The sequence below is a fragment of the Lactuca saligna genome, chromosome 9 (genome assembly GCF_052625555.1).
Source record: "Lactuca saligna cultivar CGN05327 chromosome 9, ASM5262555v1, whole genome shotgun sequence".
NCBI classification, from domain to species: domain Eukaryota; kingdom Viridiplantae; phylum Streptophyta; class Magnoliopsida; order Asterales; family Asteraceae; genus Lactuca; species Lactuca saligna.
This window is the reverse complement of record NC_136425.1, coordinates 183,561,905-183,576,033: the sequence shown is the minus strand read 5'-3', so window position 1 is coordinate 183,576,033 and position 14,129 is coordinate 183,561,905. Positions and strand designations below refer to the sequence as shown.

The 14,129-nt window shown below is 38.1% G+C and overlaps 1 protein-coding gene across 1 annotated transcript; it reads left to right on the top strand.

Annotated features, from left to right (window-relative positions):
* The first annotated feature begins 5,936 nt into the window (after nucleotides 1-5,936).
* Nucleotides 5,937-7,444, top strand: LOC145017020 (uncharacterized). The gene is made up of 4 exons (XM_078975134.1): nucleotides 5,937-6,020; nucleotides 6,129-6,257; nucleotides 6,609-6,918; nucleotides 7,017-7,444. Exons 1-4 carry the CDS (start codon nucleotides 5,937-5,939, stop codon nucleotides 7,442-7,444), a joined length of 951 nt encoding a protein of 316 aa, XP_078831260.1.
* The last annotated feature ends 6,685 nt before the right edge of the window (nucleotides 7,445-14,129 follow it).

The following is a 14,129-nucleotide window of genomic DNA, read 5'->3' as shown; positions in this document are numbered from 1 at the left end:
ACTTATAGTAACACGAGTGCCCACCATGTCTTCCAAGTAGTTTAGCAACTTATCCTTACATATCAATGTACTTTCCATCGATCAAGGTACTTTGTCTTTATGCATTCAAATGAGAACATATATAACTCACATGCATAATTAACTCAATTGGAATGGCACAGAAACAAAATAATGTCAACACGATAGGTTGTAAACCTTAAGTCGTGTGCTAGTGATGATCGATAAGGTTTATTCTCGATTTGTTCTTGAAAGATCATTAAAACTCCCACTAACCTCTTGACATATATGATTCTCTTGTCAGAAAAGTTTTCTAGACAAAAAAAATATTCAAGAGTTAGTGTAGTTCTTATCAGGACAAAACAGTTCACATAATAGATCCTAGTTGGTCTTTGTCTTATCCAAGACAACAACTTACCAATATCAAATGTGCAAGAATAAGAAAACTTTTCCAAATTCCACATTTGTTGAGTGTTATAAACCTTTTTAAGACTTGTCACTCAATTCACAATCTTGGAGTATAACTCTAAGACTTGATATTGAAATGAAGTATGATTGACTTCTTGATTTAACCATTTCCACAGTTCTCGATTCCACTTCTTAGAAATACAAATGCACTAAGACTCACTTAGATGATCAATTGAGATATGGTTCTTAATCATTAAGACTTATCATAAAACACAATAAAAGGTACTCACCATTCTTCTTAGAATAAAGAAACTTTTATCTTTCTGCCTACTTGATTCTTCTTTATTCGTTCTGTTATTCATTAAAACTCTTTCAATTAACTCAGAATTACACTTAATCTTATAAGTATAATCATATTTACTAAACTTTTAGTAAGTCATGACGAATATCTTATCTCTCTTTGTGGTGGATTTGATCAATGCACAACCTACTGTACTCGATCTCCTAGTCCTTCACTTGACACATTGTCAAAGAATTAGTCTAATTTCCAAATATAAAAATTTCCATTAATCACGCAACCAAGTTATATGATTCCAAGTTTCTGTCCGATTGAAACTTGGGCGATGAGAAACTCTCCCTATTTGGTAAATTCTTGACATCTCCACGAATAACATAATTAAGAATCAAATCCATTATTGCTAATAATAGAAACCTTCAAGCGTGTACGTGCTGAGTACCCCCCGCGTACTCAGTCTGTTGGGCTCATATGTGTGGGCTATCTTTTGGGTTTTATTACTTGGGTTATTCTTGGGCCACCTAAATACAAGTATTTTGGATTAGGAAAAATTGTTGGTCCTTAGGGTAAGGCCTATGTAGAGATTTGGGCCCAATTTGGAAAATTAGGCCATATGTGGGCCTTAGATGGATAGTTGGTTTTTGGGCCTTTTAGATTGAGAGTTTGGACTTTAGTCTTGGAACAAAATAAGTAAGGGGTAAAATGGTCTTTTTACCCTATGTATAGATTGAGGGATGTAGATTCACTCCAACTGTTAATTAGGTGTTATGTTATATTGATATGTAATGTCCCAAAAATACAATCTAAAAATTTCGTTTAAGTTTAATAATAAAACCACAAGCCAGGACTTAACCTCCTCCAAGGTCGGGATGTCATTTCCTATGAGTAGTATGTCATCAAAATAGAAAACTAGAAAGCTAACTATACTCCCACTAGCCTTGACATATACACATGACTCGTCCTCACTTCTAGAGAACCCAATCTTTGACTTTATCCTTGAAGCAAAGATTCCATGTGTGAGACGCTTGCTTTAATCCATAAATGGATTTCTTAATTTTTCACTCTCTATTGGTATATTTAGCATCCACAAAACCCTTTGGCTGACACATGTAAACATCTTTAGCCAACTTCGCATGAAGGAAAGCGGCTTTGACATCCATCTGCCAAATTTCATAATCATGAAACGCAACGATAGCTAACATAACCCTAATTTACTTGATCTTGGCCACTGGTGAGAAGGTCTCATCATAGTTAACCCCTAGGGTTTGAGTAAAGCCTTTCACAACTAGTTGACTGGCCTTAAATGTATGCATCGTACCATCCATGTCGGTCTTCTTCTTGAAGATCCATTTGTACCCAACTATCTTTCGACCTGGTACATTGTCAACCAAGTTCCAAACTTGATTTTCATACATAGGGGTGTCAATTTATGACACAGCACGACAAAAATACACGAAACGAAACGAAATCGGGATGAAATCAAAATTCGAATTCGTGTTCGTGTCAAGATTAAAAAACACGATGTCATGTTGTGCCGTGTTTGTGTTCATAAATCGACACAAAATTGACACGATTAAGCATATGGTTATCGTGTTTTTCGTGTTTGTCGTTTTTTTTGTGTTATATATCTTTAAGTACGAATGGAATACACTAATAGTTATGTAATATTATCTTTGTCATGTTGTCGTGTTTTAATTGGTTCGTTTTCGTGTTAATGAAATAAAACATGGCATCGTGTTGTGTTGTTTTCGTATCATCTAAAACCTTATCGTGTCATGTCATGTCAGACAAAAACATGACACAACTATCCGATTTGACAACCCTAGTCATACATGGACTGGATCTCGCTGTCCATCGACTCTTTCCATTTTGTAGACTCAATGCCCGCCATGGCTTCCTTGTAGTTAGTAGGCTCATCTAAATTTACCAGTGTACTATCACTAATAAACGTATCACCTTTCGTAGTAATATAAAGACAGTAAAACTCCGGTGCCATCCTAACTCAAGCGGAACGTCTTACAGGTAATGACTCGTCATTCAGTTTAACATGAATCTCTTCATCTGGTTGAGCGCTAGTGTGACAACCCGAAATTTCTTTCTTGTACAAACCATTCAAATCAATCAAGTTTAGACTCATTTTGCTATGTTCTAGCATTGTTTAGAGTCAAATAGAGTGTTCTAAGCCTTGTACCTTCAAAGTTAGGGTCTATAAAGGAGTCCCACAAGTTCAAACCTTCAAAAATCGACCAAACAATCCAACTTAAGGAGTGTATGGCCGTACACATGGAGTGTACAGCCGTACACCCCCTTTTGGCCGTACACTCTCATGTATAAATGAGAGTGTTAGCCTCCTTTCATCTCTTTTCACACTCTTAAGGCCGAGAATCACTTCCCTCTTAAGTATCTTCCGATTTTGCCTTCAAATCTTCAAGTTGTAAGTGTTTTCTTCCATCTATTTGATGATTCATTACTCTATCTAGTAAACATATACCATTTCATCCATGAAATTACTCACTTTGTTTAGATCTTCAAGTGTTCATCAAGAGCACCAGGAACACCGATTAATTTTTTAGACCAAAAACACCCCTAAAGGCTTCCCTATTGTAAGTACCACTACTTGTGCTAGTTACTTACTGATTTACTCCTTTGAAAAACGTCCAAAATATGATCAATGAGGAGTGTATGGCCGTACACACCCCATGTGGCCATACACCCCACCATTTGGTGCTTAAAGGCCTTAAAACTCATGTTCTAGGATAGCACTTGATCAAGAACACTTAGGGAATGAAAGATAGAGACTTGGAATACACTTTTGACCATTTTACATCATCATCAAGGGTGTACGGCCGTACACTCCTTGTGTGGCCGTACACACCCTTTTTAAGGTCCAAAATGGCATTTAACTTTCATCAAGGTTAAGCATTGGTCAAGACACACCCCCTAGATGCTTAAGAGGACTTTAAAAAAAAATGGCATGTTTCACCATGAGTGTACAGCCGTACACTCACTTGGGCCGTACACTCTTGCCGTACACACCCATGAGACACAATATTCTAGCCTTACACTCCTATGTGTGGCCATACACCCATTATACGCAACCCTTTGTACTTCTAGCACTTGAATCTAAGTTTTTTCTATGACATAGGGTGTTGTTACTTGTATAATTAGTTGTTTAAAAACTAATTGTATACATATATGTATCATTATATGATGAATAGGATCCATATGTGTGCTCAAGTCTTCGCTTGACACTTAGCATTCTATACCACTTGTTCATCCAAACCACTCACTACAGGTGAGTTCATACCCCTTAATCTACCTTTTAAATGATTTTAAATGCTTTTATGGGATGGGGAGGGGGAATACAAGTTAAAACATTATAGTTCTTATATCAATCACATGTGATTAATAACTATCAAACAAATGGATTTACTATCCTTTTAACTGTTTTATCAAACAAACTACTTCAACATGTTGATCAAACTCTTTTACATACTACACTCTTTAACAAACTTGTTGGTATATGCTAAACCGTTCCTTTTAACTCTTTCAAACTAATATATTGTCAAAAGCATGTCTAATGCACATATAGTTATATAAGTAAGGTTTAAAGGACTTAGGACTAATAACTCACTTTACTTCTTGTAACTGATTCATACATTCGATCATTTCAACCATCTTTTGAGTAAGATGATCAAGCACGGTATTGGAAGAGAAGTGATCGAACAAAAGGTCACATTTCTGAATGGTTTAAGAATCAAATGGATGGCTGTGGCATCTACTGTGAAGGCTCATAAGCAGTTTAATGCCTATTCATTGGCGAAAATGGTAGGTATTCTCAAATCTCATGAAAGTGTTGTGACAAAGGAAGTGAAAGTGGTGTCTAGTATGGGATCCTTGGCCATTCTCTCTAAGGCGAAGGATGTGGCAGAAGATGAAGAAGAGTCAGAAATGTCAGTATGTGATCTGACAAGCGAAGAGTATGCAATGATGGTTTCCAACCCGAAGCGGTTTGCTCGCAAAAAGATCCCTGTTGGTAAGAACCGAAACTAGAAGGGGAGCTATAGCTCAGAAAAAGAGAAAGAGGAGATCAAAAATAATCCTCATAAAGAAGAAGAGAAGAAGGAGAGCAAACTGGTAGGAGACTCCAGATACGGCTACAACTTCTGCCATGGAAAAAACCACTTTGCCAAAGATTGATTGTTAAGAAAGCTATCGGAGAAGAAGGAGGGTGAAGATGATGAAACATACCATAGGCGCAAGCTGGAGGAGATAAAGAAGAAGAAAGCCTCTAACAATACTATGAATGGTTTAATAGTACAGGGGAACGTTGTTGATGATGAATTCGATGGTGTAGAGGTCTGGTCGACAGACTTTGAAGATGAAGAAGTACGTAAAGCCATGCATGGCAGGGTATTTGTGGCAAAAGAAGATAATACTAAGTTTGTTGGGAGATGCTTGATGGTGACTGATGGAGCATCACAAATGAGGGGGTAGCGAAGGCGAGTATAATGAATCGAATCAGAAGGAAGATAAATGCTTTGCTGGCAAACCTATGAGTCAAAGGATCAACAACCGTGATCAGTTTATCAAGAAGGTACAATCTATTCTCGAATGACTTAATATAAAATACTTGTAACAAACTATGAAAAGGAATTAAATGAATTAAAATTCAAGCTTGCTAGTTTAAGTGGAAGTCTAATGCAAACACGCCTCATACATTGATAGTGGCTGCTCACGTCACATGACAGGAAGGAGGGAAGAGCTAAGGGAGTTTCGGGCCCTTAAGGATGGTGGATGTGTCAAATACGAAAACAACTCATATGACATGATAAAAGGCTACAGAATGATCACAAATGGTGAATTCTCAATCCGAAAGGTAGCATATGTAGAGGGACTACAGCACAATTCTATCAGTGTCTCTCAATTGGTTGTGGGAACTGGCTTGAAGGTTTCGTTCGATGATGGAGGTTCTGAGATTGTTGAAAATAAGATGCAGGTTGTCCTATTAAAATCCAAGCAAAAAGGAGAAATTTATCCTCTAAATCTTAACCCAATTCGAGGAAAGCCAATTGTATGTATTTTAACGAAAGCACACTTTGGCGAAAGTTGGCTATGGCACCGAAGGCTCTCACATCTCAACTTCAAGGATATCAACAAGTTAGTTATTGCTGATCATGTACGAGGACTTCCACTTCTCAAATTTGATAAGGAACACCTATGCGCTACATGTGAGATGGGAAAGCAAAGCCAAAAGAGTCATCCCACACGTGTTAACACAAAAATCATTGAACCACTTGAACGTGTACACAGCGGCTTGGTTGGTCCTTCAGCAATCGAAAGCATCGGTGGTAGTAAGTACATATTAATAATTGTTGATGACTTTTCACATTTCACCTGGGTTTTCTTTCTTAAACAAAAATCAAAGGCGACTCCAAAGCTCAAAGCCTTTATAAAGAAAGTGGAACTTCAATTGCGAAAGGTGGTTAGAAAGGTCAGAAGCGACAACGGGTTGGAATTCAAAAATCAAGAGTTTGAAGAATTTCTTCTTGATAAGGTAGTGTCTCACAACTTCTCTGCTCCCTACATTCCATAACAGAACGACATAGTTGAAAGGTGAAACCGCTCTTTGTGTGAAGCAGCCCAAACCATGCTCAACTTCGCCTCCTTACCTTTGTACTTCTGGGATGATGCAGTAGTTTTTGCTTGATATACACAGAACCGATCCTTCATCAATAAGTGATATTCCATCATTCCATACGAAATCTTGAATAATCGCAAGCCAAATGTAAAGTTCTTTCATGTGTTCGGTTCAAGGTGCTTTATTTTCAACTCCAAAGAGGACCGAAACAAGTTCGATGTAAAGGCAAATGAAGGGATTTTTCTTGGTTACTTGCTAACTTTAAAGGAATATAGGGTTCTGAATAAACGTTCAAATAAAATTGAGGAAACCTACTATGTCACCTTTGATGATGATTACATGAAGAAACTTCAATCAAGAAAAGGTCCAACGGAGGAAATCTTTCCAAAATCAGGTGAAGTCTCAGTCCCAATTTCCAATATATTTGAAGAATATATGTTGCTCTTTGATGAACCAGAGAGAGCAATTCATTATGGGGCAAAGGCTGCTGACAAAAAGATCAACAACTTGAATAAATTTATCGATGAAGCAGCAAAAGAAATGGAAAGCGAACGTCAAGGACCAACCGAACAGACAGGTCCAAGCGAACCTCCAAAAGAAAGTTCTATATTCCTGGGGGAAATCCATCATCAACAAAGACCCATGAAGTTCCATTCGAGGGGGGGGGGGATCCAGAACCTGATGTTGATAACGTCTTATCATTTGAGGGGGAGAATCCATCATCAAATTCAAACCATGGAAGTCCAATTGAGGGGGAGTATTTTGAACCAGATGTTGAAATTGTTTCATCATTTGAGAGGGAGAATAATAAAACAAATGATGAAGATTCTCAATCAGAATTTGAAGAAGAAATTCATGCTGAAGTGGATCCTGCTTATGATCCAAACTGTCATCCACTCGTTAACTGGACACACGATCATCCAAAAACACAAGTGATTGGCGAATCATCTGAGAGAGTTCTCACACGCTCTCAATTGAAAGCGAAGCAAACTTCTTTGTTCTCTCAAGTAGAGTTTTGTATGTTTAACTCCTTCGTTTCCAAGATTGAGACGAAGACAGTGAATACTACACTTGATCACTCGGACTGGGTTCAAGCTATGTAAGAAGAACTCAATGAGTTTGAGCAAAACCATTTTTGGAGGTTAATTCCCACTCCTAAAGATGCATTTGTGGTCGAGTTAAAATGGGTTTTCACAAACAATATGGACAAACTGGGAAATGTAATTCACAACAAAGCTAGGTTGGTGGTGAAGGGATACTGTTAGGAAGAAGGAATAGACTACAAAGAGACTTTTGCTCCAGTAGCTAGGTTAGAATCACTGTGAATCTTTCTGGCATTTGCTGCACACAAAAACTTTGAAGTATTTCAAAGGAATGCCAAGTGTGCCTTACTGAATGGAGAACTAGAGGAGACTGTATATGTTGAGAAAACACCGGGTTTCGTGAACAAAAGGTATCCTGATCATTGCTATATTCTGGATAAAGCTGTCTATGGTGTGAAGCAAGCTCCCAGAGCCTGGTATGAAACCCTTACTTGATTTCTAAAAATGTCCAAGTTTAAACAAGGTTCAGTTGACCCAAACTTCTTTCGCAAGAAAGAGGGTAACCACTTGATGATCGTCCAAATTTACATCGATAACATCATCTTCGGTTCCACGAATCCCAGCCTAACAACTGAATTCAGGAAGTTGATGGAGTCTAAGTTTGAGATGAGCTCAATGGGTCCAATTTACTTTTTCATTGGCTTAAATATTAGATAGGGACCCGATGTCATATTTATCAATTAGGAGGCTTACATGAAGACCCTGCTGACTAAGTTTGGCATGATGGGGGATTCCAAAGTAAAGGTTCTTATGGCATTTGGAACAAAGTTAACACCATCTTTGGAGAAACCAATGGTTGATATGACCCTCTATCGACAAATGATAGGGTCTCTAGTGTATCTAACAGCTAGTAGACAAGATATTATGTTTTCTGTTTGTTATTGTGCTTGGCTCCAACCTAATCCATGCGAATATCATATGGTGGCTGTTAAGAACATCTTCAGATATTTGAAGCGAACCTCGTCTCTTGGTATTTGGTACCTAGCGAAATCAGGTTTCTTTGTTCAAGCATTCTATGATGTTGATCTTGGAGGATGTGGTTTGGACCAAAAGAGCACTATAGGTGGATGTCAATTCCTCGATGGCAAAATCGTCACCTGGTAGTCCAAGAAACAAACATGTGTTTCACTCTCCACAACTAAAGCTAAATATATTGATGCAACATCTTGCACATCCCAGGTCATTTGGATCCAAAGCCAATTAAGAGACTATGGCCTGAACATGAAGAAGATTCTTCTCTATTGTGACTCCGAAAGTGCTATTCAGATATATAACAACCTAGTGCAACACTCCAAAATGAAACATATCGTATTGAGATATCACTTCATCAAAGATCACGTTGAAGATGGTAATGCTGAAGTCCACTTTGTTCGATCAGCCGATCAACTAGTTGATATTTTCACAAAAGCCTTACCTGAAGCAAGCTTTAATAAAATTCTCCAAGGCTTAGGAATAATGGAAGCTAAGTCAGTATCGAAACCTATTTCCATTCATTAAAATTGGTCAAGCGAAATAGAGCGAACGCTCGGTCTATTTTGGTTCCGGAATTTTAGGGAACTGAACGCTCGGTCCATTTCGCTTCATTATTTCTAAGGTATAGTTTTGGTTGTATATTTTGTATGTATTTGTTTATTAATTTTTATGTTCTTCTTTCTTTTCATAAAATCTAAAAATATTTTCCTCTTTGTTTTTATTTCTTTACAGAAATTTTCTAGAAAATTCCAAAAATATTTTCTTTTCTTCGCTTATTGTTCAATAAAATCAAAATACGAAAAATATTATAAGAATGGACTCATGAGCATCTTCCAATGCAGTAGCTGAGGCATGTATATTTCTCTTTATCTTTGTACTAGCTAAGTGTCCCTAGAAGCATGTTGCTGCATGTTGACCGAAGTCTCAAAGAGTTCAAGTGAATCCTTAATGATTCGATATACACAAATCGATTCTTCCCAATCAGGCAGAAAAATTCACTCAAGTCACGAAGTACCTTACTCTTCTCACACCAAGTAAAGAGTTAACTGCTTGGTCACTTTCACATAGCAGAGGTACTTTCGATCCTTTAGCCATCTCATCACTATTCTCCATAATATTTTGGTTCATAAACGTAACCCTTGAGACTCTCAGAAGTTACTACTATGGTTTATGAAATTGTCACCCACGTTTTAACGAATCCATTTTACATGGAATGTACAAAGAAATCTCTTTTTATTTTTGAGTGATCTTTATGAAATTGTCTAAATACCAAGACTTTTCTTCACAAAAAGATCCAATTTGTTTTTGTGTTTGAGATTTCTACACTTATCACCAAGTCACTGAAAATCATTCACACCTACTTGTTTTATAGGCCACATCGGTCTCACAAGTACTTCATCCAGCTTTTGGTCTTATGTCAAGTACTGAAGTTCGGTTGAAGCTAAACCACCCCTTATAGCTTAAGTTTGAAAAATATGCCTTTCAATGTTTAGTAAACATGTGATCGTATTTCAATGGGAAACGACACAGACACTTCTAAGTCTCTCTTGACTTTGAAGGAAGCGATTTGTGCGCGGGATCCACAATTTCGTGTCTATATAGGCATCGCTTAAATCCCACAAATACTTTGCTTTATTTATTTTCTATTGGCACACTCTTGCACAAAGATCCTTATGATTTTCCCAATTCTTGCTCATGGTACTAATGACAATTTTTCAGATTTGATGCTTCGGTTGTAAATGCTATGGTGGTACACTATGTTAAGGAGCGAACATTGCCAGCCTCCTATGAAGCAAAAGGGTTTATCACAGTTTGAAAAGGAATTTGAACCGTTTTTGAAGTTCAAAAGGTGGTAATAAGATAACATTTCAATCCGAGTCATTGGATAAGATTGACAACGGGCACGTCAATTTGAAACAGTTCCTAATATCAAGCCTGATGATGTCTTCCTAGGGAAACCCAACTGTCACATTGCGCTTTTTCAGGCACCAATTCAGAAGATCGTATCATCATTACTCTAGATTCTTTATCTCTCTTGGAAACTCTATATAAGGGTTCTCACACCCCTTGTACCACTTTACCACTTCCAAAATCTCTCACGAACACCCGACGAATTTCTATTGTTAATCTTCTTCGCACCTGCAACATTGGTTGAATCTTTATCAGTTCATTAACAAACCGCTTCCTCTTCTCTACTGACCATCAAACCTAATTAAAATTTGATTATTGAACTAAATCCTTTCTTTTATGATCCCTACATGCTACAGGTGGTTGAATGCCTAAAATATTTACCACTCGTTATTGCATTAACCCAAGTGGAATCGATACCCATGTGTCTGCTATCCAGTATATTCCGTTGCTTCCTATGATAAACACAAGGAAAGAATCTACTTTGAGATTTTCAATCACAAATATTCCGTTTCCAAAGCCCAAATTTTCTCTCTGCTAGGGCTAATTTCTAATGATTCCGTAGTGGCTCTTGACTCCATCACTACCACATAGTTATTCACCATGTTCTATGATATGGGATACACTGATATTCTTACTACAGTGACAAAGTTCAAGAAGTCTTGCCTGCCTCCCCAATGGAATGGGATTTTTACACTTCTTTTCAAGGGCTTAGCGGAGAGGTTTGCTGGATCTAATGGTGCTAAAAAAGGGTTTATGACCATTCTCTATGGCCTTTACCATGGGATCAATTTGAATTATGGATCCTTAATATGGACTCAACTGATGCAGAGTCTCAATTTTTCTTCCAAACATTTTGAAATCTCTTGTGGAAGGTTCTGGATGTTGATTACTAAAAGGGAAATGGAGCATTTTCAGGTTCTAGTCATGACAGACGCATTAAAATCTTCGATTGCAACGTTTCACACAACGAAGATTATAGTCACCGATCCAAAAAAATTCATATTCATTGGTTCCATTCCTGGATCAATGTACAGGTGTGTCTCAACCGAAAGTAAAGTTATGTCCGACTACATAAACCTCCTACCCATAGGACCAAGACAATTAACTCCTGAGATGCAAACTATGTTGGATGCCGTTGATAAACCAGCTAAAAGGGGGAAGAAACAGGATACAAAGAAGCATGAGAAAGAAGGACAATCTTCCCAAGCTGCCACGCCAAAAAAGTGTAAGGCCAAACATGTTGCTCCTTCTGAACCCAAGAAGCGAAAGGTTAAAAAGATGGCGAAGAACCCTAAGGTAGCCTCGCCTAGTGATTTAGACTACGTTCCTTTTGATGCACATCTTGAAGGATCACCGAGGGGAAATGCGCCTCCTCATTCTCCATCTCTTGAGGTACCACTTAATGATTCTGTTCCAAATCCTCCTCCTTCTCTATCTCATACTACATTGTCTATCTCTATTGCACCACTTCCACCACTTCCTTCTTCTCAACCTACCTCCACTATACCTCTCCCTCCACTGCACTTCACTCAAGTAACTTCAACAAGAACCACCACATCCAAACCTCTGGTTCGTGCCAACGTATCTGATATGGGGCACCTACCTCAGGAACCGAAACCCCTATTACTTCCAAACCCATTTATCCATCTCCTTCCACAGAATCTTTTCCAATTCTTGGTGGAGAAGATCTCAAATTTGATTCTTGTTACTACAAACCTTATCGAGTTCCAAGTGAGGATGATGAAGATGCTCCCGTTACAAGGGTCACTTAAACGATCTGAATGAAAAACTTGACAAGCTGCTTGCTTCATCTTCATCTTCCTCCAAATCAGCTTATTTTGATGTTGTTATCAAAGCCCTGATTGAAACTTCAATTAAAAAGCATGATGAATCCATCTAAAAGGCAACCGAGGCACTGGATGCCTCTACTCGGTCTTGTTAAAAAGCAACAGAAGAGGTAGCTTCTATTATTTCTGATGCCAAGATTTTTCTAGAATCACTTCAGGGTGCCTCTGAAACCAACGCCAACAAAGTGAACAATGCTATTGAGTCACTTTCCAAATCTCTACAAGCTGAAAAAGAAAATTTTGATTTCGTGCGCTCAAGTCTTCAAGTCAATCAAACCATTCTTCTATCCTCTATCAACAATTTCCTTGACAAACTTCAAACTGATCTTGCCATGGAGAACAAAATTATGGATGAACTTGCTCGCAAAACCACTTTGCTCGAAGTTCAGTCCGTTCAGTTGAATCAGGAAATTAAGGAGATTGATTCACTAAAGAACTATCAAGCTGTCATCAAAAGTTACATTTCTATTATCTTCGCCCTTCTCTCCAACATGGCCAATGCCTATGATTTGGTTCTAACTCACTCTATCCGAAACCACTTGATTGAGAAGTTACTTCCTGCTCTTGAAATCTTGAGCCGAAATGAGGATGTTATGGAGCCGATTGTTACTCTGCAACAAGGGGGAGAAGATCAGCAAAAACCTCCCAAACAACCATCTACTATTCTGACAGTCACCATTAGACCAAAGGTTAATGAAGCTTCGGGTCCTAGTGTGAAGGACAAAGGCAAGGGCACTCTTAATCTAAGTGATAAAGAAGAAGAATCAGAAGAGGATGCTCTGAGAAGGAAAAACCAAGATAGGGAGATTGATGAAAATCTCAGGATTGCTAGAGAAGAAGAAGAAAGGGAGGAAAGAGACAGATATGCTAATGATGCCTTGGTCACCAGACAAGCTCTCTTTCCACCATGGTCACTAGAGAAACTGATCAAGGAAGCGATTGAATCCCCTAGTTCTCACTGGCTTGAACCAGTCACTTCTTTTGAATGTGATAATACAAATCATTCTCAATTTGACATGCCTATCACCCGAAAAGCCTTTGTATTTCACTACTTCAATTCGATTGTTAACATTCCTTCTCCGGATCTGAAGGTTGATCGAGATCTTCTCAACTACTACCTTGAATTCTCTTAACCACAATACCTGACGTGGAGAGCTCAAAAGATTACAACTATTAAGGTATTTAAACCGACTACTACGGGTTCGTTTATCAATGTCAAATTCAAAGTCACCCAAGGATCAAACAGTTCGGTCCATATGATCTCCTTGGCCGATCTACCGAACTTGAACCCACATGATTGGATTCTTCTCAACAACATACTGCTTTCTGATCAACACCAGTATGAGTCCATTATTGATCATATCAAAAGAATGTTAGCTTCTTACGTTCACAAAGTTACGAAGATGGATCGGGAGGTTGCAAACATAATGAGGAAGAAGCCTACTGTTAAACCGATTGGGAAGACGGGTGATGTGAATAGAATACGATTGGGCAAAATTGATTCAAAATATCATATCATCATGTTCTCTCGGGGCGAAGGTCAGAAATTTGTGTTCGCTCTCGACGATAAGCACCTATTCTCCACTTCTTGTTTGGAGCACATTATTGATATAATCCACATGTGCAAATAGAACAGTGAAAGAGATAAGAAGAACTTTACGAATATGCTTCGGTGGTACATTACGTTTCTCCGCAATCTTTTTTCCATTATACTAATGATATTCAAGATAGTGAATAAATCAACTCTCGCTCAACTAACTTGATCTCTTGCCCCAATTGACACAAGGGGGGAGATTGTTGAGTCTAAGGGGTTGTGTCATTGGGCTTAGCTCTTGGGTCCATTTGTATACTCGGTTTGGGCATGTCCAACCGTGTTTTGTTTTAGGGTTTAGTATATATGGTGAATGCATGCATTATATCGATGACACTTTTGATAATTATTTTTCACATCAAGT

What these genes read in the sequence shown, in the direction of transcription:
- LOC145017020 (XM_078975134.1), top strand. Translation starts at nt 5,937, where the DNA reads ATGGGAAAGCAAAGCCAAAAGAGTCATCCCACACGTGTTAACACAAAA. An exon ending in AAGAATTTCTTCTTGATAAG is followed by an intron (nt 6,258 to 6,608) that starts GTAGTGTCTCAC and finishes CTAACTTTAAAG; the next exon opens with GAATATAGGGTTCTGAATAA. An exon ending in AGGACCAACCGAACAGACAG is followed by an intron (nt 6,919 to 7,016) that starts GTCCAAGCGAAC and finishes GGGGGGATCCAG; the next exon opens with AACCTGATGTTGATAACGTC.